This window comes from Micromys minutus (assembly GCF_963924665.1).
Source record: "Micromys minutus genome assembly, chromosome: 5".
NCBI classification, from domain to species: Eukaryota; Metazoa; Chordata; class Mammalia; order Rodentia; family Muridae; genus Micromys; species Micromys minutus.
In genome coordinates, this window is record NC_137974.1 from 78558336 (window position 1) to 78584705 (window position 26370).

Consider the following 26370-nt stretch of genomic DNA (forward strand, 5'->3'; position numbering starts at 1 on the left):
TACATTACAATCCATAACAGTAACAGTTATGAAGCAGCAATGAGAAAATTTTATGGTTGGGGGTCAGAGTGGTAGGAAAGCTTCTAACCGCTGCAGTGGCAGAATGCAGGTCAGCACGTTGTTCTTCCCAACAGCCCTCTGGCTTATCCAAGTGGGTCACTTTCCCTCTGATTTTCCTTTGAGAACCCCCACTTCCCATTGGCCCCACTTCAGGTGGCTTGCTTTACAATTTGTTTTCATTTTTCATGGTTAAGCTGGGCGCTTCCCCTGAAGTCCTGATCAAGGCAGGGGTTGCTGACTGCACTGGGAAAATCTGTGGGCGTGAACATTGGAGGGAGTTCTTGCTTTGTACTTAACCAATCAATTAGATTCAGAGTGTGGCAGCTTCGTGCACTGTTGTTCTTCCTGGGGTCAGTCTGGGCACTGAGCCCAGTGGGGCTGCTACCAGCAAGGGCAGAGCCAGGCATTCAGCAAACTCCTCCATTACCACCACGGCTGAAGCTCTAACTAAAGCCCCACAGCAGGACGTGAAAAAGAATTGGAACTGGCTCTTCCTGAGCCAGTTTGCAGGACGTGAGGAAACATACCTTGAGGCAGAAAGCCCCCTGCAGGGGCTCTTTGAGCACAGAGCTCCCAGGCTTGAGAGTGAGGTGTCTGGTAGTGGGGGGCATGTTACTCCTCTCGACTTCTTGCTACCTTCCTGATACTTCTTGAATGCTCTTTTTAGAAAAATAAGTACAGTTTCTTCCTTTAAAAAAGTATTGATTATTGTGTGTATGCATGCATGCAGAAATTCAGGCAGGGGCGTGGAGTGAAGCACAGACCATGGAGGAGCACTGTTTGCTCTAGCTTGCTATCCAGAGAGTGCTTACGCTGTCCTATGCCATTGAGGGCCACCTCTTTAGGGTGGCCCTACCCTCCCACATCATTCACCAAGTAAGAAAATGTTCCAGAGCTGCCTACAGGCCAATCTGAGGGGGCATTTTCTCAGCTGAGGAAATCTATCCTGTCAGATAGATAACTATAGCCTGTGTCAAGTTGACAGGCATCTAAACCAGGGCAGTCAGTTGACTGGGCAAACACTCCTGTTTCTGTCTCTGCCCATCCCCCTCCAGTGCTGGGATGCAGGTGCTGTGTGCCACCACACGGAATCTCTTCGCTTCTCCCCGCTCCCTTCTCTTACATTATAGTTTAAATTGGCCTGGAATTCACTTTGTAGCTCCAGGTACCTTTCCAAGTCAGCAACCCTCTGCCTCAGGCTCCCAAGTGCTCAGATTATAGGCCACCATGCCTCCCTTCTTTTTTTATTTAAAAAAATTTTTTTTTGGCAAGATCTCAGTAGTCAGCTAGGTTCACCTTGAACTCAAGGTCTTCTAGCTTTTGCTTCTAGAGAGCTGGAATTACAGGAGTCTGCCACATGGCCAGCTAATCTAAGTAAATAACACCCCATGAGGAACCCTCTTCCCAGCAAACTTGTGGCCCGAGGCATTCTGTTGAAATACAGGTGAAGGGATACTCCAGTTCACTCCCTGTCATTCAAAAGGCACTTGTCATAGGCCTGGGAGCTACAAAGACACCGAATCCTCAGATCAGTGCCTCAAACATGGCTAGAAGAGTGAGTACAACTGTGGACTTAAAATATGACAGCAATACCTTCAAGTATCAGAAAATAATGGATTAAAATATGACTTTTAAAATTTATTATTCATTATTATTTTCATACAGATGTGAAAACAAAACGTAATTTATCTTATATGTAAATGTATATATATACTTGGACTTAATGTACATATAATACACATTTCTTTCTTTTATAATGAATTGTTAATATCTAGTGCTGTGTGCACCACTCCTGACTTCTACATTTCATTCCCCATTCCCTCCCCTCCCCTCCCATAATAAATTGGCATCACACCCACACTCTTTTCAGGGGTGAGGGTGAAAAATCCAGTTAGATTTTTGACTTATACATAGAAAAAGTAGATTCTGGATGGGATTAAGAGACACTGGGAACAAAATACAGAAAAAAATTTAGTCAGTATTGAAAGAAAACTTTTTTTTAATGTATGTGTGGTTTTAGGGTGGGAAAGACGCAAAGATTATGTCATATAGAAGTCCTAGTCAGTGCTCTGTGTGGTCCATGCCACTGTCCTGCAAAGCTAACTCTGTCCTAAGACTCAGTTATTGAGGGGCTTAAGACTCAGCTCAGTAGGACCTGAGCACGGTCAGGCTCTAGCTTTGACCGCTAGAAATGGGCCACCCCACTTACTGACAAAGTAAAAGGACAAGCTAGTTCACTGAAAGAAACCACAGATAAAGACATACATACTATAGGCAGGGCATGGTGGTCCACACCTGCCACCTCAGCTAGCACTCAGAAGGCCAACACAAGTTCTAGGCCAGCATGGGCTACAATATAAGAATTCTAGGCCATCCTGGGCTACACTGCAAGACCTTGTCTCAAAGAACAAAATGACAACAATAAAATTTTAAGACGCAATTCAGAAAGATAATCACTGGGTAAAGAAGCTTGCAGCCAAGCCTGGCAACCGAGTTCAATCCTGGGTCTCACACAGTGAGAGGAGAGAACTGCCTCCCATAAGTTGATTTGTGGCACACATGTATTTACAGATACACAAAATAAAGTAAATGGAATACAAATTAGAAACAGGCTGGAGAAATGGCTCAGAGGTTGAGAACTCCTGCTGCTCTTGCAGAGGACCTAGGTCGATTTTGAGCACTCACCTGACAGCTCAGCAACCATCCATAACTCCAATTCCATAGGAGCCAACACCCTTTCCTGGTCTCCCTGGACACCAGGCACACATGTGGTGCAGCCACACAAACATGCAGGTGAAACACTCATTCACATAAAATAAAAATAGGGGTTTTTGCCTTTTTTTTTTTTTTTTTTTTTGAGATAAGAGTTTTTCTCTGAGTAACCCTCGTTGCCTGAAACTAATTCTAGATTAGGCTGGCCTTGAACTCACAGAGATCAGCCTACCTTTACCTTCTAAGTGCTGGGATTAAAGATGTAGGCCACCACTGCCTAGCAAAACTTTCAAAAGAGGGCGATTTGCAACTTTAGGAGAAAATAAACTGCAACAAATTTGAGAAGTAACATGAAAATCAGTGTAGTTAATAAGAAGATAAATTACCTGATAGGTAAGGAATACCAAGGGAACTAACTCCCAGTAAGGGAGCCACAAGCAGCCAATGGAGGAGAGAAGCTGCTCCACTTGGAGGCGCCTGGGGAGGTGAGAATTAAAAACACAGGATGCCATTTTCCATTCATCAGATTGATGACTTAGGCCAGTGTGAGACTTGCAGTGCTAGTGAGCATGAGGGGGCGGGTACTCTCCTAAGTTTAAGCACTAGTGTAAGCCATTGGTCAGTAGGTGTCTAAAGGCTGAAAGGAACAGACAAGGCTGCCTCTTGGGTGGGGTGGAGGTAGAGAATTGCTTTAAAAAGACCCAGTCAACAAAATGGCCATCATGGGGTTGACACAAATATGCAACCAAAAATAGACATTTAGGATTCTGAAGGCAGTGCACACAGGCTTAGGGGTGAAAAGTGGGAGGTGGAGAAGCCTCTAGGATGACTGATTCCAGCCTGCTCTCAGGAGTGGATGTGCTGTGGGGTCTGCCACATACTGGGTGTGACTGGGCGATTCACAGGGGAGAGCCTGAAGCTGAACCAGTAGGGTGATGGCTGGCCACCAAGTCAGTCGAGTCTTCTGCCTGATGGGCCTGGGGTGAGGACTCTTGGGAGGTCACAGGGGAACACCCACGGACCACAACTGTCAAGTGCCTGTTCAGGATGGACCAAGGGCTGGAGGAGAAGGGTGGAGATGAGGAGAGACAGAGTCCAGCCAACAGCTCTTATCTTCTGGGCTGAGGCTGTTGTTCACTTCATCATTCCACAAGAATTTTACAAAACACCACTGGCCTGCCAGGCGCAGGCTGAGATTTGGGGTGATATGGCAGTGATCCTGACAAGACACCTGCTCTGGAGGTGACTTGGAGGGAAGAGCGAGTCCAAACAGGGAAATAAATAGTAAGATAATTTATGGCAGAAAAAAGCTGTGCAGAAAATAACCAGTGATGGGTTAGGAGCAGGGGTGGGTGGTGGGAGAGAGGGAAGGGAGTGACAAGAAGAACCCAGAAACCTAAGGCAGGGGGAGCCCCCAAAGAAAGGCAGGCGGGCACTGCCGGCAGAAGCTAATTGCATAAGACAGTGTTTTACTAATAAGATCATGTTAAGAAAATTAGGCGTTTTTTCATCTGTAAAGAACTCATTAGTCAATTGTATTTTTAGTTCTTCCTCTGAGACTTTAGAAACCAGGCAGATTGTTTGTTGGGGTTAGTAGGGAAGATTCTAGATCCTTGAAAGACACCGTGGGGATGAGCATCAGGGAGTGGGCAAAGTGTTGAGAAGCACCCACCTGCCCCGGGCTGTCACATCCAGGAAGAACTGCACAAGGGCCAGTAGGTTGTGGTGATGGTCCGACACCCAGCTCAGGGCGCAGCACAGGGGCTGGAGCTGTGGGACAGAGGCACCAGTAAGCTGCTGGAGGAAGCTGCCTTCATCTCTGCCCTGCTAACTCAGGGGAGCAAAGGTCCCTTCATGAGGGCCTAGGACCCCTGAAGAAGGTGCAAGTGATGTTCTCCCCACCTAGGGTGCTCCAGGGGCAAGGCTGTGTACCTTCCCAGGCCACTCTTGGATATTCTCCAGCAGCAGAAGCAGGAGTTGCTGGAGGTCAGTCTTGGGCAGCAGGCGCAACCCCGCATCCAGGCCTGCACGACACAGTAGCTCTACCAGGCCTAAGATGCTGGCATCAGTGTAGGATGCTGGCTGAACTAGGAGACACAGGATCAGGAACTGGAAGGCGAGAGAGAAGCAGGGATGGGAAGGGGGCATGGAGTGAGGGAAGGGCTGAAGGGTGGAGACTCGGAGTGAGGGAAGGGGCTGTGGGATCAGTTCCCTGAAGACCAGCGGGGCACCTGCTCTGTGAACCGCTTTGGTCATACTGGCAGCCACAGGTAGACTTCAGACTTTCTGTAGAATGGGTACCAGAGCCACCACTGAGCTTGCACTGGGGTTGAGCTGGCTCATTGTGGGTACCTGGTGAAGCTACCCATCTAAACCACTGAGTAGGTGAGGCTTGCACCCCAACACATTGGCATGGGTCAGGAAAGAAAAGCTTGGCTCACCCTGTAGATGTAGTTCAACTTAATGTCCAAGGCTACTTCCTGGGGAGGATGCTGTGGTTCCCACCAGCCCAGGCTGGCCTCACTCTCAAGTACCCTGACATAAAACAGAAACAACAGCATTATATGTAACAGGAGGTACTCTAGAAGAAACAGAAACAGAGCTAGAGGAACAGAGAATGTAGAAGACCCACTTGTCCAGGGCCACTTTTGATATGTGTCCCATCCATCTGCTAGGACAGACCTTCCCCAAATACAGGCTTAAAAACTTTTATTATGGCCAGGCACTGATGGTGCATGCCTTTAATTCTAGCACTTGGGGTGGGGGGGTCGTTGGGGGAGGGCAGAAGCAGGAATTTGAGGTCAGCCTAGATAGTTCTAGTGAGTTCCAGGCCATCCAGGGCTACACAGAGAAACCCTGTCTCAAACAAAACAACAACAAAAAATACAAAAAAATTATAATGCCACTGAGATTCTGCGGGCCAAGGGACCAGGAACAGTCAGTCAGCTAGTGGGTGGTTCTGTGGGTTACCTTCACGTCAGGCTTCATTAAGCTAGGGATCTGTCTTTTAGCTCAACCATACAACCATGGATTGGGAGGTTCCTTGTTCCCTGCCACACGGGGTTCCTCAATATGGTGACTGGAGTCCCTTTCCCAGAGCAAGAGGGAAGTACTCCCATAACAGCTGTGGCCTTTCAGACCTGAGTTTGAAATGAAAACCTATTGCTCCTATTGATGTCTAACCCAGGCCAGCCTGCCTTGGTGTGGGGAGAGTACACACTGAGGGGTGGTCATGAAGTGCCTCTTACTTGCTCAACATTCAGATGAGCTCTCCAGCTTCAGCATTCTGGGAACTCAAAAGGAGGAAACCCTACCTCTGATCTCTTTAATGATCTTCCTTCCACAAAAGCCATCTCTTTGCCCGTTCAATGATAGTAAATACACCCACTGAAGAACCACATGGTAAGACTCAACAAATGAGACAGAAGTCAGACAAAGCTGCACACCTCCACCAAAGGCTGTTATGTTGCATCTAACAAGTCATGTATGGACAGGCCCAGTGTGGCCAGTCCCTCCAGTGATGGGGCAGATTGGTGACTGGGGGCTGGGTGAAGAAATCCCCCTCTGTAAAGACCAGAGTCAAACACAGCCAGTCTGGAGCTGCTCCTGGCAAGGCTGGCATGAGTGGGCGGCCCTGAAAGCCTCTTACTTCACTAAATCATTCTCTTTCAGACCAAATGCATCCTTGTCACTCTGGGTCAGTTAAATAGGTTTCAGGCAAAGCTCCCCTCTGCTGTCTCACTCACTTCACCCACTTTTTTGAGACATGGTCTCAGCTATCCCAGGTTGGTCTCAAACTTATTATATAGTCGAGGATGGTCTTGAGCTTCTGACCCCCTGAGTGCTGGGATTACAAATGTGTGTCATCATGTCCAGTTTATATGGTGCTGGAGATCAACCCTAGAGCTTCATACTTGCTAGGCAAGGGGCTGTGCCAAGTGGGCTAGCACTGAGGCCCATCCGGTCTCCACTCTCAGAAACCTGCCGAGTCCCTGGAAGCAGTGCGCCCTAGTTAGCCACACCCGCTGAGGAGAATAGTGGGCTCTAGCACAGTTGCTCTGGCTGGGCACTGTTGGGGCAGCACCTACTGCAGCTTAGGAAAAGCTTTTCTTCACTTCTTGGCCTTGGTGTTTCACAGATGGGAAAGATATCTGTCTTCTATACTACTGAAAAATTCGGGCCCGCATACCAAAGTTGGTGGTGTGAAAGCTGGGGCTGGGCTCAGCCTTTTTCTCTGGATTTTAGCATTTATTAGGACCAGAGAGTGGGTGAGGCTGGGGTTTGCACATCTGGGTGTATGCTGGGCTAACGCCAATATGTGAGTGGGTATCTTGGTCTGTACCAGCCTGAGAGCAGGCACCTGGCGCAAGCATGGGTTGGGCATGTTTTCAGACGTTCACAAAGAGTGGAGCAGCCATGGGCTGTTATAGAGAAAGAGGCTTCCAGACAGTTTGCTGCTGCCAAAGGGAGGAGGGCAAAGAAAGTGTGAGCTGGCGACACGCCTTTTTAGAACTGTCTGAGGATGGGACGTGTGGCTGCGACAGAGCCTCTACTCCTTGGGAAGCGGCACCAGCCTTCTCATGTAGAGCTACCTGCCCTTTTGAATGCTACATACTTTCCAGCCCTTCTCTTTCTGGAGAGCAACATCATGGGGACCCTGTCCTTACTGCTGGCATCTATGATTGCTCTTGAAAGTGTGATTTATTTATGTATTTGGCAATGCTGAGTAACAAACTCAGGGCCTCATGTTTTCTAGGCAAAGATGCTACATCATTCCATCACATCTGTGATTGCTATACTAGACAAAGCACTGGCTAATTCCCAGGGCTTTACCTAGCAAGATGCCATGGAACAGCAAAAATTCAACAAATGTTCAGAATCCATTCTTCCAGCCTGAACTCAGCAGGTTAGGAATGAGCTGACAGTTCCTGACAGCCTCTTCCTCAGCTGCTGCTGAGGGCTCATGGCCTGCCTTAAGGACCTGGACTTTAAGTCTCAGCCACATTGTTTTAAACTCATAAAGTGAACTTGCAAGAGTACATCAACTGACCTCTTTCTACACATCAACATCTGTCTTCCCGAGAGGGTTGAAAAGACATTATAAAAAAGCTGGATGTTGAGGTTCGTGTCTGTCATCCCAGGACTTAGGAGGCAGAAGTAGAGATAGAATCAGGGACTCAAGGCCAGCCTCTGCTGTACAGTGCATCTGAGGCCAGTCTGGGTGACATGAGACTCTGTATCAAAAACCCAAACAAACCAAAGGAAGTAAGAGGAGGAAAGAGAGTCTCATGAAAGCCAGCATCTGCATAGCACTGTGACACTTGTGGAGGCAAGATGGCACATACAAGCACTGCCACTGTCCAGAGCCAAGTCTAGACTTGGTTTCTCCCTGAATGAAGAGCAGTCCTAACTGAACCAATGAAGCTGTGTGGATGTATACAAATTATACCCAAATCCAACTGCACCCCAGGAGGCAGCTAACCACTACCCCAGTGCCGGCAGAGTGTTTTTTCAGTATGAGGTCATTCACCTACCTGCTGTCCTCTGTAAGAAATGTCCTGTCTGAGGACCAAGTGGACCCCGACCCAACTCCAGAAAACAGTAGTAGAACTCTCTTGAAAGGCCAGATCCATGCATCTAGGCAACCCCTTCAGCTGGCCTTTGTTACAGTTTGGATATGAAATGTTCCCAGTGCTAACTTCATGGACTGGTGCCTTTCTAGCTCAGTATGCTGTTAGGAGCTGAAGTGTGGCTGCAGGACATGGTCACAAAGAGTGTGATTTCAAGGATATAGCCTGTCCCCACCACCAGCTGAACAGATGTCCTCCACTATGCCCTCTGCCTTGCCACTAAAAGCAATGAAGCCAGCTGACCTCAGACAGATCCCTCCAAAATGGTAAGCCCAAAGAAAATGCCCCTCTTCCCTTAGGTTGCTTGGTCAAAGCCAATGGACAGCTTTGAAATCAGGAAGCAACACTAGAGAACTGTCCGAGCTGCCTAAGGACCCTGCTGCTGTTCCCAGGGAAGACAAGAAAAGTCCAGCTGTGTAGCAGTGTGGACCCAAACCACACAGGAATGCTGAGGCTCCTTTCCTGTTTTCTTCTGTGCTCACACACTGGTCACCACCCCCCATCCTTCTGTTCTCCAAATCCTCCTGCTCGTCTGGACCTTAGATGATAGACATGGTACAGTTGCTGAAGGGTTGTGCCTTTCTGAGAGAAAGCCTTTGCATGTGTCAGAGTTGTGTACCCATGCCTGCAGGGGTATAAGTGTGTGCATGCATATGTGACTATATCTGGAGATAGTCCATGCCTCCCTCTTGTCATTCTCCACTTTGCTTTCTGGTCATGACCTTAGCTCAGCTTTACTTAGCTTTATCAGCTAAGCTGCCTCTGCAGCTCCACCTTATTTTATGAGACAGGGTCTCTCACTGAAGCTGGAGCCCATGGTGTTAGCTAGACTGGCTGGTCAGGAGGCTCCAGCACCCTCTGTCTCCACCCTGCAGAGCTGTGCCTCACTTTTCCATGGGTTCTTGGAATCCAGACTCAGGTCCTTACGCTGTACAGCAAATTCTTCACCAACTGAGCCATCTCCTGGCCCTGCCAGAAAACCGTGATGCACATCTCAGAAGAGAGATAGTGGCAGACATCTGAGCTTAGGAACAAATAGTGCAAGACAGTTTCTCACTGCCAGTTGTGTGGCTCTGTGCAGAGAAATTTCCTTCCTTCCTTCCTTCCTTCTACCCTGAGCTGTTAGGAGACTCTGAAGGTGCCACCAGAGGTGGTCCAGAGGCAGCCCTTGGTAGGGACATACCTAGAGCCCAATAGAGATGAAAAATACCTCATCTCGCCACCACTGGACAGTGGTGGCGCATACCTTTAATCCCAGTACTTGGGAGGCAGAGGCAGGTGGATCTCTGTGAGTTCAGGGACAGCCTAGTCTACAAATTGAGTTCCAGGACAGCCAGAACTATTACACAGAGAAACCCTGTCTTGAAAAACCAAAACAACAACAACAACAACAACAAAAACCAACCAAACAAAACTATGGTGAACAAATGGCACAATGCCAGTATCCAAGACTGGCCAATTGTTAGAATGAACAGGACCATGGGTCAAAGCTGGCCTGATCTATCTTTTTTTCCCCTATCTTCAAGATGTTGTGCTTTAAGTGAAGAAATGCTGGAACTATCTGGACATTTCATGAATACTTATCAGGAGTTGCCTTTCTGCTCCACGATGAAATCCACAGCGTTCTCAATCAAACATCATAGCAACCCAAGGAAATGCCCCCAGCATCTTCACCACCTGCCTACGCCAGGAAAGACACAGGGAGAATGAACGCAGGCAGGAAAACCTTTCCAGTTTCAAGGGTTTGGCAGATGGTTTCCAGCTGGCTCTTATGAGCCACAAGAAGAAAAATGCCCTGTGGCCATTGATGGGTCCTCCAGGACTACTCTGAACTCTCCTTTATGCCTTAACAACTATGCCAATGTTCAGAGTCTGTGTAAAGGAAGGGTCAAAAGGCATGTCTAGGAGTGACACCATGTGGCACAGTAAGTCTCCTCTTCCAATTCAGGGCTTCACTGTACCTGGTCAAGTTGAAGTCCATGTGCAATTGTTTGTGCATGGAACCCTAGGATGGCCTCCTCCTAGAGGAAAAGTCTTCACCTATTTCTGACCTCCCAGGTGTGCCCTGTGTTACAGTGTTTCACTCGATACCCTTTCCCTGCTTGCTTTTCTGAGTAATTCCAATCCTCCCCACTCACCCCGACACAGCAGGGTGTGTGAGAAGGCAGCAAGAGCCTTATTGCGCCCGGTATGGAGCGCCGTGCTCCAGAAGGGAGAGGGGCAGGAGCGTGGCGGGCTGGCACATGCGGGGGTATTTATAGCAGAGCCAAGTGTGGCTAGGTTTGGCAGACAATTACTAAACACAGTCGTGGAACAGGTTTTTAAGAAAGCTCTGCTTTCCCTGCAGAGAAACATCCGGCAGCTAAAGAAAGGGTTCCAGCTCTGCCTAAGGGACTGTTGCTGGCTGGATGCAGAGTGGGGGATGTCTAAAAGAGTTTTTCAGGAGGTTGGGGTGTGCTGTGATTTGGAGAACAGTGTGATACAATACACTTCCACAGCCTCTGTCCTTTTTATCCACCCGGCAACAACCACTTATGATTTGTGTGGCTCTGTCCCTGGAGGGCAGGGATGTGCTCACACAGTTAGCCCCACTGTCCACCACCACCAAGCCCAGTGCAGGCACAGAGTAGACTCAGAAAAGAGAATGGGGTGGATACTATATGCAAGAAAGTGCTTGGGGCAGGGAGCATGGCTCAGTGGGTAGTTTTTCTAGCTGACATGAGCCCCTTGATAAAGGGAGTTTTTCTTTTTCCTTCCTTCCTTCCTTCCTTCTTTCTTTCTTTCTTTCTTTTTTTTACAACTAATTTATTATAGATACAAATGGTATTTTTGAGACAGAGTCTTACTGTATAGCTCTATTTAGTCTGGACCTCCTCATGGAGATCAGGCTGGGTTTGAACTCACAAAGATCTGCCTGCTTCTGCTTCCTGGGACTAAAGGATGTTAAAGGGTATTTTCCATTTCCAGCCAGAGACACTGGTGTGAACCTGCAGCCTTGAGTTAGAGGGCAGCCTTGTATGCATAGAAAACTCTGGCTAGCTGGGGCCATATAGCAAGGCTCTGTCTTAATAAACAATGGTTTGGGACATCCATCAGTTGGTATAGTGCTTGGCTAGTGTTCCCGAAGTTCTGGGTTTAACCTCCTGCACTACACAGCGAATCTGAGGCCTGCCTGAGAGCTATGTGCCCCTGTCTTAAAACACCCCCCACAATCGCCTCCCAGACTAAGATGACAGAAAACTGTGCTTGGCTTGCCAGGAGCTGCTATGACCACTGGTCAACCAGATTTGACTAGAGACTGAAGTTGGCTGAGGGATGTACTGACTAGGCTAAGAAGTCTGGGGTCCACCAGAGAGAGGGCAGGGGCCAAAGAGTGGCAAAACTTCTTCGCACTGGTTGTCCAGGTGCCCTGAGATCTCGACTCTGGTCATGCAGATGAAGAAATGACACCTGCACTCTGTGTCCTCACAGGTAGGCATGTGTGCTTATGCAGTGCTTCCTCCCGGGTAGGCCAGGGTCACTAGAGAGAAGGCAGCAGTGAGGAGGGGGAGGTACACACCTGGAGTTGTGCTGGAAGGGTCCCTGTGGGTACAGGGCAGGGTTGTAGGCGCCCAGGCTGCGGAATACCTCCTTGACATCTAGCAGTGAGGGACACCACAAACGCATGTCTTCATCTGTCAGGTCAAAGGAGGGCAGAGTTAGAACTGAGAGGAGGGTAGGTCACACTACTGTTCACAGGTAAGCAGGTAAGCATGTTCTGAATGTTCTGGCACCAGGAGCATTCACTGCAGAAGTGAAGCAACAGGTGCTTTGTGTTTTGGGATTTTGGAGGCTCTTGCTTGGTCTTCCTTAAAGAATGGCTGCTCTGAAGCCACAAAGGCCAGTGGCTGCCTGACCATTCATTCACACCAGGTAGCACGGGGCTCAGCAGCTCAGAGCCAAGTGAGACACAGCTTCTACACGACCCCTCTCCCTGACACACGCTGTTCATGTCCTTTGATGCCCACTGTTGCCTTGTGGACTGTTGTGGAGACCTCTGAGGGCTCCTGGGACACTGTCCCCGCCAGGAGTGAGTCTAGCCTCCCTTTCAGCCCACAACAACGAGGGGGGTGGCTTTTTGCCTTCAGACCATTTAAGGACATGTTCAAAACACAACAATAAAACAAAGACTGGCCATGCTGCGGGGAGAGCACCCATCCCACAGGCCTTTCTGCCCTTGGCCGCTCACATTCTCACAGGGAGGCCAAGGTTCTGCCTCTGTCCTATTAACATTTCTCTACGTTATCTTATCTGTTCCTTTCCTTACTTCTGATCTCCATAACAGCATAAAAACAGCATAAAAGTGTGTGCTGGCTCATGCCGGTGAGCCTAGCACTTGAGAGGATGAAGCAGGAGGATTGCTATGAATTTTAGCTATCTTGGATGAGACTATCTCTCAAAAATAAAGATAAATAAAAATAGAAATACCACTGGGGAAGGGCCACATTGGCATGGGTCATGTCCATACTTTCAGGGCCTAGAAGCAGCCAGCATGAAAGAAAGTGAATGAATGAATGAACAAAAAGAGGGACTCCAAACAGCGCTCCACAGGTAAGAAGGAAGCTGTAAACAGCCTCCAGATGAGCAGGCTGGGTGCAAAGCCACAGGTGTTCTCAAATGTTGAATCAAGACCTTGGGGGCTGGGCTAAGACATTTGAGTCTAGCAGGGAGGGTGAGTGTCCCACCCTAAGGTGAAGAGTAACCCAGGGGAGGCCTCATCCTCTGCTCTGGGAGAACAGGTCCAGGAGGGACAGGAGCCAAGGAGATAAGAAAAGGCCTAGGGTCTTTCTGCAAAAATCCTAGGCAGGTAGAAGGTACATCTCACAGTTCATGTGCTCCTGCACCTGCAGCCCGGGACCCAGTGCAGGAGACAGAGGCAGGAGGCTCACTGAGGTTTTCAGCCCAACCTGGTCTACAAAGAAGTTTCTGTCTTTAAAGAACAAAGACCAGAGGGCAGGCAAGATGGTTCCCGATAAGATAGTACGGGTGCCTGCATCTAAACTTGACAATCTGAGTTCGATCCCTAGGCCCATTCAGTGGATGCAGAGAGCCAATTGGCTGTGTTCTGACCTCCATATCAAAGCCATGAGGCAAGCACTCCCACACAAATAAATACACACACACACACACACACACACACACACACACACACAAATGAAAAATGTAAAGACGAGATAAAATAAAACCCCAAACTGAAATGGTGAAGCTGCCCAGGGCTGGGGAACTAACTGCAGTGAGCAGGTGAGGTTCGGTGAGGCCACAGGAAGTGGGGAGGGGGTTGTAGGGGGATGAGGGGGGAGGCACCTACCTGCAAGAGAAACAGCCATGACAAAAGCAGGTTAGCAAGATGAGGCACAGAAAAGGGGAAATGGCAGGGTTTTCGGGGCATAGAAAACAGGAGCCTCCTTCTACAAGAAGCACCCAAAGCTGTTTCCTAAACTCAGAGAGAGGTCTTCTGCAGGTCGCACATCTGCCACGCTGACAGCCAGCACCTGGCCAGGCACAGGGTCTTTGAAAGCTAGCCAAGGCCATTTTTTTTTCAGCAGGCATAGATAGAGTGTCTCTCTCCTAAGACATGTATATGGGTCGGGACTAACCAAATAAGTAATTAGATTCTTAGAGAAGGAAAAACTGTTCCCCCCCCCCATCTTGGCAACCTAACAAGTCAGAGAGCAGTAATAACAGCCTTTAGCCTCCTCACAAATGAGCTGAGAAGAGTAAAGGTTCCAAAACACAATACGCTGGTTCACCAGGGCTCTGTTTACCTGGGCCTCCTGGAGGCCTGTGCACGTATGCGCACGCACAGGCACACGTGGGCGGGAGCATGAACTTTCCAGAGAGGGGAAGAGAATAGACCCAGCCGGAGGCCGGCTGGGCTGGAACATGGAACATCCTGCTGGGGTGAGGGGATGTGTCCTGCCCCACCTCAGCCCCCGCAGGTGCTCCAAGCTCTACCCCCTGTGAGGGCAGCAGTGTAGAGAGTGGACACTGGTACCACACCCCCTTTCCCCAGCACAGTTTGACCAAGCCTGAAGTGACAGTGCAGTTTCAAAGGAAGGGGGCCCAGATGTCAGGATAAATCAGTCCCCATCAACAGCCTTGGAAGTCGCTTCTTGGATGACAGAAAAATACCACCCAGAGGCCATAATTAAGGCTTCCTAAGTAGGCCATGCGCTCAGCTTTTCCTCAGCTCTGTGTCCCAAATGAGGGATTTCTTGAGGGCTGACACATAAGAAAATCCAGACTGAGCTGCCAGGCTTCTCCCTATCTCAGTTTCTCCACAGCCAAGGCAGTCATTTTAGGTGACTCCCAGAGCAGCGCCGGGGCACGGGGGCTTTTCAAATGCCAGCGTGGGCTGCTGGGCTGGGGAGGCAGGGAGGGCTAGGGGTGGCCTCCTTGATGGAATAGATGCTTTAAAAAAAAAAAAAAAAAAAGAACAAACAGGCATCTGGACTAAAATAAAAGTGACTTTTCCATCTGTGTCACGGAAGAAGCTGTTTTTCAGGGCTGTGCTCCCGGCACCAGTGACATGGATAAGAACACCACACGCCTCCTAAGCGTTCTTGCAGACACTTGGCCAGCCCCAGCGGTGCTGAGCCTGGCTCTCCCTTCCCCCGCTCCCGTATGACAGTGGTGGAATAGGCTCTTGTCCCCATTGGCTCCGCTCAGGTGTCTACTGAGCAGCACCACCAACCTGGATCCTAATTCTCTGAGGTCCCACACAACTCAGGAGAAGTGGAGGCCCCAGGAAGGGGAGGAAACTGACTCTCAAGAGAAAGGAAGCTTTCATCCTTACATCCGTAGGCTGTAGAGTTCACAGAACTCACAGGAGGCTGGGAACTGACTGACTTCCCATCCTGGCTTGCATTACTTAACTTCCCTCAGCTCTCTGGTGCTTACATTTAAACTAGTTTCAGCATCCCTTACTAGTCAGTTAGTTTCAACTTTACACAGAGAATGCTTATTCACTCAGCAACTGTACACCAATCGGGTGCTGTGTCCTGATTCTGGATGTGGCAGTTTGCTGAGAGGCCACACTGCACAAGTGAAAGATGAGCCCGGTGTTGGGGTGGGGTGGGTTGAGACACCAGTTGGCCCAAGTCGCACATAAGTAGAAAAGGATGGCCAGCGGTAGGAATATACCCTGAGGAACAATGGTGACAGAACAGGCTCTAAGAGACCCGAGCCCATGGTGGATTTTAGAAGGAAAGGAATGGGTGCTTGCTTTAGGGTGGAGACAAAGGCCCCCGAGGCAGAGGTGTCCAGCAGAAATGAATGGCAAAGGGAAGTGGCTGGACTTGGGAGGTGACCCTGTTATCAAAGAGACCTATGTACTTAATGAAAAAGAAAGTTCTTCCATCAAATCAGAACTTTAATTTGTTTTCTTTTTGTGGTCTTAGAAGATGAAACCCAGGCCCTTGTGCATGCTAAACACATGCTCTACCACTGGGCTACATACCCAGGCCTTGAGTTCAAATTTTAAACCCATGTACATTTCATTACTCAGATGACATCCTAAGCACAGGGCACACCCACTCTCCCAGCATCCTCTATAAATCTTGCTGGTCTTCGTGTCCCCCCCCCCCCAACCCCGTTTGGTGGGCTTAAGCTCCTTTTGAAATCTCTTCCCCATCATGCCCTAGTCATTGGGAACTTGCAGTTTGGTCTCTGTCCTTGCTCCAGCTCCAAGGCTGCTTGTGTCTTTGCTCTGCTCTCAGTCATCTTAAGCAGAGGCCTCCCTCTGCTGTTTCTCACAACTCCCCCTGGCTCGTGACTCCTCCTGAATTCCCCTCTGGCATCTCTGTGGGCCTCTTACTGATGGCTCTGTGCACAGAATACGTGATGTGATGCCGTCCCCGAGCCACCTCTCCTTCCCTCTGCCCTCTGTAACATACACCACTGCCTGGTGTCACCAAATACCAGGGTATTCAAGGCCCCTGCCATTCAGACTGTATTGTGCTAGAACACAGAAGCATGCATACCTGCTAGACAAAAACAGACAAAAGCAAAACAAAAGCTCGCCTACACTAAAGAAGCTTCAAGCTAAGTTTCTACACTGAAAAGGGTCTGGCTGTGCAGACCACAGCTGGTACTGAGGCCTCACAGTACCTGTCGGGTCTGCACTGCCCACTGCTTGTTCTGTCATTTTCAGCCTGGGCCTCTCAAGCTCAAGGTCATTTTATGGTCCAAGAAAGCAACTGTAGACCCAGTTACCACATCTCAGCTCCACTTGCTTTCCTGGTTGTTTCTTTCTTAAGCATATATTCATTATGCAAAATACGACATTTTCTTACATGTATTTCATGTACTGCACATGCACACATACACCCCTGAGGTCCTATGTGAGAGAAAACATGTTTGTCTGAGTATGGCTTGATGCATTTAACATGATGATCTCCAGTTCTACCCATTTTCCTCAAAATGATACCATTTCCTCCTCACTCTGTAGCCTTGAGAGGCTTAGAACTTGCTCTGTAGACCAGGCTGGCCTCCAACTCACAGAGATCTACCTGCATCTGCCTCCCAAGTTCTGAAACCAGAGGCATGTGCTACCCTGCTTGGACACTGTTTCATTTCCTGATGATAGCCATTCTGGCGGGGTGAGATGCAGCCTGTTGACGCTTTGGTTTGCATATCTCTAATGGAAGAGGTCACTGCAGCTTTTCTGAGGGACGCCTGTCCAGTCAGGCAAATGTCTCCATCTGTTCTAATTTCCCCCTTTTGTGAAAAAACTGTAACTGAAAGCAACTTAGAAGGGGAAAGGGTATATTTGGCTGATACTTCCCAGATCACAGTCTCACTGAGGGAAGACGGGGCAGGAACTCAAGTAAGAAAGGAGAAACCACAGAGGAGGCTACTCTCTCAAACTTAATGCTCAGTTAACTTTCTTTTATTTAAAAAAAAAAAGGATTAAAAAAAAAGATTTATTTTATGTATGTGAGTATACTGTAGCTGTCTTCAGACACACCAGAAGAGGGCACTGGATCCCATTACAGATGGTTGTGAGCCAACATGTGGTTGCTGGGAATTGAACTTAGGACCCTAGAAGACCTGACAGTGCTCTTAACCACTGAGCCATCTCTCCAGCCTTCAAGTTAGCTTTCGTATAAAGTTTAGGACTATCTGCCCAGAGAATTGTGTTGCTCCTGGTAGGCTGAAGCTGGGGTCCTGTCACATGAATCCTTAAAACATCTCTCACAGACACGTCCACAGGTCTCTCTGACGTGGGCGATCCCTTGATTGAGAATCCCTTTAGGCGACTGTAGGCTATGTCAACTTGACAGTTAAAGCCAAGTAGGACATCATCTAAACGTGTACTATTGTACTGTTCCGAATGATGTGGGGCTCTTAGTGTGACTCAAGAGACAGTAGCAAACCAACCACCCTTCTCACTTCACACACCTGTTTGAAAGTAATTCAGGTTTAAAAAGCCTCCAGCACTCCGGCACTCTAGCCTAGAGCAGGTCCTCACTCCGGGTTTTAGAGCCTGACATTTTTGGACTATGTCTCCTCCAGGAGACAAATAGAAACATATCCTGGCAAGGGTCCAGAGAGACAAGAGTCTTCATTCACTGCTTTGGAAGACAGTACAGAGTTTCTCACAAAGCTCAACATGCTTTTACAAGGAGACCCAACAATGCTGCTCGTTGGGAGCTTGCCAGCTGAGCTGAAAACAGGGCCTGTGAGAAGATGCATGTGTTTCCAGCAGGCTTATCCATACCTGATAAAAACTGGAAACCAGGCTAGGCCATTGTGGCTCATGCTTTTTAGTCTCAGGCACTTGGGAGACAGAGGAAGGCGAATCTCTGAGTTGGAGGCCAGCATGATCTACAGAGTGAGGTCCAGGACAGCAGGGATGTTATGTCACAGAGAAAGAACAACAACAACAAAAATAAAATAAAATAAAATAAAATAAAATAAAAATTAAAAAAAGAAGAAGAAGAAAAAAAGAGAGAAGAGACTCTGCCTTTATAAATACAGTGTAAAGAAGGAAGACCCACAGCATCTAAAAATTCCCAAGTAGTATTAATATATAGCCAAGTTTGAGTCTCATTAAGCAAACGAAAGCTTGCTGTCATTACAGAACAGTGTGTGTGGTCGATGACATAGGGTGAGGTAGCCAGGAGCACACCAATTCTCCTTGAATACTCATGGCCCAGGAAAAAGGCGTCTGGTCATTGTAGCCCCATGCCAGGCTACAGAAGACAGCACTATTGAAAGCTTAGCAGCAGAGAAGAATGGCTTTGGCCAGATGCTGACTCTTGGGAAGCTACTAGTTCCAAGTGACTGAGAATTTAAAATCCACCAGTTAAGGTGGTTAGACAGATGGCTCATTGGTTAACAGCACTTATCACTCCTATTCTAGAGAATCCAAGTTCAGTTCCCAACACCCATATCAGGTGGTTCACCGGTACCTTTAACTCCAGCTCTGAGGGATCTGACGCCCTCTTCTGGCCTTGATAGACACCTGCACTGATGTGCAGATGACCACATGCAGACACATACACGAGTTTTATAATTTAAAATTATACAAATACATCTAAAAAAAGATTATTTTCCACAATAAAGTTGAATTTATTCCAGAGATGCAGGGATGGCTGTACATATGCAAATCGGTAAATGTAATAAAGTACATAAATGGGCTAAAGGACAGAAATTACATGATTATCTCAACAGATATAAAAAAAGACTTTCAGGCTGGAGAGATGGCTCAGTGGTTAAGAGCACTGACTGCTCTTCCTGAGGTCCTGAGTTCAATTCCCAGCAACCACATGGTGGCTCACAACCATCTGTCATGGGATCTGATGCCCTCTTCTGGTGTGTCTGACGACAGCTACAGTGTACTTATATAATAAATAAATAAATCTTAAAAAAAAAATCTTTTTTTTAAAAAATAGACTTTCAACAAAATTCAACTTTTTTTTTCTGAGACAGGGTCCTACTGTGTACCCCTGAATGGCCTGAAGCTTGCTGTGTAGACCAGGCTGTCCTTAAACTATCAGAGATGCATCTCCCTTTGCCTCCTGAGTACTAGGATTAAAGGCATGTGCTACCATACCTGACTCTTTACATGTTAACAGTGCTGAAGAAACAGGGAATAAAAGACATATCTGAGCACAAGCAAGGCTATCTATCTGTGACCATAGAGCCAACACTACCAAATAGGGGAGATTTTCTACTATTTCCACTGAAATCAGGAGCCAGGTAAGATTGCCCACTTTCTCCACCCTCATCCAGTACAGTGCTAGAAGCCTTCACTGAGCAGTTAGAGAAGAGAAAGAAACAGAGGAAATATAAATAGGAATGGAAGAAGTAAAAGTATCCTTATTTGCAGATATGATTTTAAAAGAGACTCTGTCCCCAGAGTGGTAGTACATGCGTTTAATTTCAGCACCAGGGAGGCAGATTCTCTGTGAGTTTGCAGTGAACCTGGTATACATATTGAGTTCCAGGCCACTCAGGGCTTTATCTCCGAGAGAGAAATGCTGCTGGTGGGGGTGGTAAGGTAACCCTGAAGACTCTACCAGAAAACCTTTAGAACTTTGAGCAAAGTGGCAGGCTGCAAAATGAAATCATCGGCCAATCTAGAACCAACAGGAAACAAGCTAAAAAAGAAACAATGCCCTGCTCAGTCCAGGCCCCAGCCCACCTCCCACCGTGGACTAACCTAACCAGTGAGTGAGAGACTGCCTCCATGCAGACCTCGGCACACTTGAGAGACTGAGGAAGAGCTTGAAGACTATAAATGGCTTCCTTCCAAAACCACACCACAGACCCAATGCAATCACATTGGCATTCCAACATCATTCTTCACAGAAACAAAAACAAAGAATAAAATGTCCACTGAAGCACAAAAGATCCCAGATAGCTTCGATCCTGAGCAGCGGTCCTGGAGGGATCCCCGTAGCTGGCTTTGAGGTACATTGTGGAGCCGTAGGAACAGAAACCCACGGTAGTAGTATAAAAACAGACATGTATGTCAATGAAATAGAATAGAAGCATAAATAGAAACTCATGAAGGCATAACCTCCTGATTAAAAAAAAAAGCTAAAATTACTCATTTGTGCTGGGGAAACTGGATATTTACACATAGAAGAATGAATCTAGATTGCTGTCTTTCACCCTGCACAGAAAACAACTTCAAATGGATCAAAGACCTTAACGTAAGATCTCAAGCTCCAAAACTGCTAAGGAAAAAGGCAGGGGAAACATTTCTACATCATACTTCAGGAAAGGCTTTCTGAGAGCTCTGACTATGCAGGAAGTCAGGCCACAACTGACGAATAAAATGTGTCATGAAATTAAAAAGCATTTGTCCAGCAAAGGAAATCTGTCAATCAAGAGAAGAGGAAGCCCACAGAATGGGCAAAACCCTCTGCCAGCTACATGTCTGATAAAGGCTTAATCTCACAATCACAGAATACATTAAAACAAAACAAAAAGCAGCAAACAGGTAACACTATTAAAAGACAGGGCCATGCAGCTGCACAGAGAACTCACAAAGGAAGAAATACAAATGGCTAATAAATATCTTAGTGTTCAACATCTTTAGCCATCAATGGAACTCAAAATAAAAGTACAAGTTCCATCTCAGCCCAGTCAGAATGTCTATCATCAAAAAAAAACAAAACAAAACAAAACAAAAAAAACGAAAAACAAACAAAAAAAACCAACAACAACAACAACAACAAAAAAAAAAAAACAGTGATGCTGGGCAGTGATGTTAATCCCAGCTCTCAGGAGGCAGAGGCAGGCAGATCTCTGAGTTTGAAGCCAGCCAGCCTGGTCTACAGAGTGAGTTCCAGGATAGCCAGGTCTAACCCTATTTCAAAAAAAGAGTGAGAGGAAGATGCAGTAAACTGGTGGCAAGCAGTGTAGGTGAGGTTGTGGGGAGGGGAAGCTGGCTTACTATTTGTGGGAGCATTAATTGGTGCAGCACTCTGGAAATCAGAGTGGAGGTTTCAGTAAAAGCTAAAAGAACTACTGTATGACCCGACGGTGCTACTCCTGGACATATGGCCAAAGGAGTCACGTCTTACCTCAGAGACACATGCTCATCCGTGCTCAATGCTGCTCTCTCTGTACGAGAGTCACAAAAATAGAGCCCATCAACTGAAGAACAGGCAACGAAAATGTGGAACATAAACACAGCTCTAAAGAATCATAATATCAGGGCTGGAGAGATGGCTCAGCGGTTAGAGCACTGGATGCTCTTCCAGAGGTCCTGAGTTCAATTCCCAGCAACCACATGGTAGCTCATAACCATCTGTAATGAGATCCATGCCCTCTTCTGGTGTGTCTGAAGATAGCTGCAGTGCACTGACATACATAAACAAATAAACAAACAAATAAAATAAAAGAATCATAATATCTTCAGGAAAATGGATGGAATCAGAAAGTATTACAAAACTAAATGACCCAGGCACAGAAAGACAATACCACATGTTCTTCCTTGTATGAGAATCTTAGCTTTGAACTTCGAGTTTTCTGTGCTTTATTTGAAGTAGTTGTCTATAGGCCAGGAAACTAGATAGGGATTGTGAAAGGGGGGAGGGTGGTGGGTAGAACACATATAAAAATAGAAGTGTGGGACACTGGTGTGGAAAGGCGTAAGTGGGGATGGGAGGCAGGGGAAGACAGAGGAGGATTAACCAACTAAAAAGCCACATGGATGCTACTACTTCACAAGGTGGTTTTAAAACGTGATGACGACAATGGTGATGATCACAATGGCACCATAGTTCTCAGGCTTGGATACAGGGTCAGATGAGAAAATGTTTGCCTTACTTCACAAAGCCCTGAGGTGGAACTCCAGCTGCACACAAACTGGGTATGGTTGTGCACTCTTGTAAAGTCCACAATGAGGAGGTGAGAGCAGAAAGATCGGCAGTAACACTCCATAACGAGTTCAGGGCTCTGCCTCAAAGAAAGAAAAAGAGGACGGACATAGAAGTAGTCAACAATACAAGCCACAGGGATAATTTGTTTAAAGAGTCTCAAGCTTAAGAGAAAACCTGTACCTTAGCCTGGCCACTCTGTCGCTCAGAATGTGGAGTTTCTCTGCTCCCAAACACACCAGAGTCCCCTGGGAACTTTAGACAGGCCTGCTGGGAAGGAGGTGCTGAGTTACAGGCCTTCACTCTGCGCACCTGCAGCCCTGTGGTGCAACAGCACCTGAGTTACCTGCAGGACAGTGAACGGGATGCAGAGCAAGGCCAGGTGTCAAAGCTTCAGAAGGCAGGGAAGTGCGGGAGATGACAGCCAAGCTGGAGCCAAGCTTGAGTGACTGGCTGTCCCCACAGTCCAGCTAGGCCCGCAGCCTGACCATGGGGCACAGGACAGCAGATCCAGAGCTTGGCCCACAGCCCCACTTCCACAGCTGGTGGGCCCTAAACAAACAGAGGATGTCTGTGGCAGGTGATGCATGGGTTCCGCTGACTGGCCAGATAACTGCCAAAGTCCTGTGATGTGCCAGACTCCCATGCCTGCCAGGAAGCCCATAGAAGGTTAGACCTGAGAACAACACAAAGACAAGATCCCTATAGCTGTGGAGAGGGCTTGGCAGGTAAAGGTGCTTACTGTAGTGCCTGATGATGCAGGTTTAATCCTCTGAACCCACATGGACAAGAGGGAACAGACTCCCTCAAGCTGTCATTTGACTTCCACACGTGTGCTGTGGCATGCACACTTCTACACACATACATACAAAGATACAGCCACAGAGTAAGTACATTTTTTAGTTGTTGTTGAGATAAGGGGGTGTCTTATAACATAGTCCAGGCTGGCCTAGCCAGACCTCTTTGTTTAGACCAGGATGGTTTCAAACCCACAGAAATCTACCTGCTTTTGGCTCTTAGGTGCTGGGCCTAAAGGCATCTACCACCACAGCTCGCAGAAATAAACGTGAATTTGGTCACCAGCAACACATAGGGCAGATACGGTGGAACTTGTAATCCTAGCACTTGAGAGACAGAGATAGGAGGATTAGAAATTAAGTTATCCTTGTTAACATAATGAATTTGAGGCCAAACTGGGCTATGTGAAATTCTGTCTCAAAAAAGGAAGCAGGTAATGTAGGAGTGGATCTTGGAGGAATTATAGATAAATACAATCAAATATACCACTCTCAAAGAAATAATAAAAAATAAGCCAGGCAGTGTGATACACACCTTTTTAATTCCAGCCCTTGTGAGGCAGAGGAGAGCAGATCTCTGTGAGTTTGAGTCCAGCCTAGTCTACAGACTGAGTTCCAGGACACCCAAGGATACACAAAGAAACCCTATCTCAAGTAGTAGTAGTGGTAGTGGTAGTAGTAGTAGTAGTAATAGTATTAGTGTCTTAGTTAGGGTTTTATTGCTGTGAACAGACACCATGACCAAGGCAACTTTTACAAGGACAACATTTAATTGGGGCTGGCTTACAGGTTCAGAGGTTCAGTCCATTATCATCAAGGCAGAAGCATGACAGCATCAGGCGGGCATGGAGCTGAGAGTTCTACATCTTCATCTGAAGGCGGCTAGCAGAAGACTGACTTCTAGGCAGCTAGGATGAGGGTCTTAAAGCCCACACCCACAGTGACACACCTACTCCAGCAAGGCCACACCTTCTAATAGTGCCAATCCCTGGGCTGAGCATACACAAACTGTCATATTCTACTCCTTGGCCCCCCCATGGGACTGCTCAAACATGAGTACATGAGGGCAATCCCTAGCCATAGCATCATGGAAAATACATTTGCTCCAACCTCAAAAGTCCTCAGGAGTCTCAACTGTGTTAAAAGTCCAAAGTTCAAAGTCTCTTCTGAGTTTCATCCAATCACTTAACTGTAATTCCCAAAGCAAGACAGGAAACCAGCTGGGCAAACTCCAAACTCTGCATCTCCATGTCTGATGTCAAAGCAGTCTTCAGATCTCCAACTACTTTTTCATCTTTGCTCACAGCAACAAACTTCTTTCTTCTGGGCTGTTTCTACTCCCTGTTAGGAGCTTTCCTCAGCAGATAGCCCATGGCTCTGGCATCCCAAACATCTTGGGGTCTCTAAGGCAGTATTGATGTTACAACTTCTTGTTTCAACATCTGGGATCCACACATGATCTTCTGGGCTCCTCCAAAGGGCTGGCTTCACTTCCCCAGCTCTGCCCTCTGTAGCACTCTAAGCTCCAAGCTCAGATTGACCTACTCCACTGCTGTTGCTGTTTTTGGTGATCATCCAATGGTACTGGCATCTCCAATATACTGGAGTCTTCTGCTGCAACTAGGCTTCAACAATATCCACTCACAGGCTCTCTTCATGGTGCCAAGCTTCAACTCCTTTGCATGACCCCTTTAGTACTGGGCCATCTACTGCAACCGAGGCTACACCTTCACCAAAGGCCTTCCATGGCTTCTCACAGTGCCAAGCCTCAGCTGCTCACCCTTCATGACTTCAAATCCAGTACCCCATGGGTGACTCTTACACATTACCAAGTACAGCTGCAGCATGAGGATGAGGTACAACCATGGTTATTTCTGGAACACAGCTTTTTTGTGCTCTCACAAAAACACTTCCCAGAATATTTCACCTCAGTGATGTTGATCTTTTTTTGTTTTGTTTTAAGATTTATTTATTCTATATAAGCACACTGTAGCTGTCTTCAGACACACCAGAAGAGGGCACTAATGCCCATTACAGATGGTTGTGAGCCACCATGTGGTTGCTGGGAATTGAACTCAGGACCTCTGGAAGTGCTCTTAACCACTCTCCAGCCCATGCTGGTCTCTTCTTAATCATTACTAACTTCTTAGCTCCAGCTGACCAGCATCAATTGTCCCAATAGTCTATTCTATTTTTCACTCTAAAGCCAGAGCTGAAACACGTCCTCCTTATTCTATTACATTATCACTTTCCTTCTGTTTTCAAACTACTTCACTGACTGCTTAAACCTGGCTGTCCTAGATCTTGCTCTGTAGATTGACCTTGAACTCAGAGATTTGCATGTCTGTCTCCTGAGATTAAAAGTGTGTACCCCCACACTGGATTTAAGCTTTTCTTCACCTAGAACTTGCTCTGTTCCAGGCTGAACTTAAACTCAGAAATATGTTTGGCTTTTCTCCTTGGATTAAATGTGTGTACCGCCATGCCTGGATCTAAATTTAGCTGGGTAGGATTTTGTCCCAAAGTCCCACTCCCTTAATCTGTCATCTCCTAGAACACAGGATTCAGTTCTATTTCACTTCCTGGTACCCCTTTAACACTCTAACCATATATTTTATATTTTCCTTTCTAAGCTTGCTACACTTGTTCAAAGTGCTCTTCATGAGACTTGACCAGAGAACAAAGTCTCGGCTGGGCTTTTCTGAGCCTTTCTTATCAATGCAATTAATATAAATCTTTTCACCTTAGCTTCAGGCAGACTCTTCAGACAAGGGTAAAAACCAGCCACATTCTTCACCAAAATAGCACAAAACAGTCTCTATGTAACACAGTAAAATTATTCTCCTTTGAAACTTCTTGGGCCAAGTCTGCACAGTTCAAATCACTCTCAGCAAGAAAATCTTCCATATTCCTACTAGGATTGCCCATTAAGCCCCATTTAAAGAATTTCGCTGATTTCCAGAGCCAAAGCCCCAAAATCCATATTCGTTAAACAAAAGCATGATCAGGCCTATCACAGCAATATCCCAGATCATGGGACCAATTTCTGTCTTAGTTAACATTTTATTGTTGTAAACAGACACCATGACCAAGACAACTCTCATAAGTACAACATTTAATTGGGGCTGACTTATAGGTTCAGAGGTTCAGTCCATTATCATCAAGGTGGGAGAATGGCAGCATCCAGGTGCAGGAGGAGCTGAGAGCTCTACATCTTGTTCTGAAGGTTGCTAGCAGAATATTGGCTTCTAGGCAGCTAGGATGAGTGTCTTAAAGCCCAAGCCCACAGTGACA

General features: G+C 47.1%; 1 protein-coding gene across 2 annotated transcripts in view; it reads right to left on the reverse strand.

Moving 5' to 3' along the window:
• The window catches only part of FAM178B (family with sequence similarity 178 member B), a gene marked incomplete at its 5' end in the record, with an annotated part of 93045 nt that overhangs the window by 32299 nt on the left and 34376 nt on the right, over positions 1 to 26370 (reverse strand). For both annotated transcript variants that reach the window (XM_080917544.1, XM_080917543.1), the window contains 4 exons: positions 4445 to 4542; positions 4705 to 4881; positions 5214 to 5307; positions 11962 to 12076. In XM_080917544.1, coding sequence (XP_080773670.1) covers positions 4445 to 4542; positions 4705 to 4881; positions 5214 to 5307; positions 11962 to 12076 — 484 coding nt within the window. The remainder of the gene's footprint in view (positions 1 to 4444; positions 4543 to 4704; positions 4882 to 5213; positions 5308 to 11961; positions 12077 to 26370) is intronic.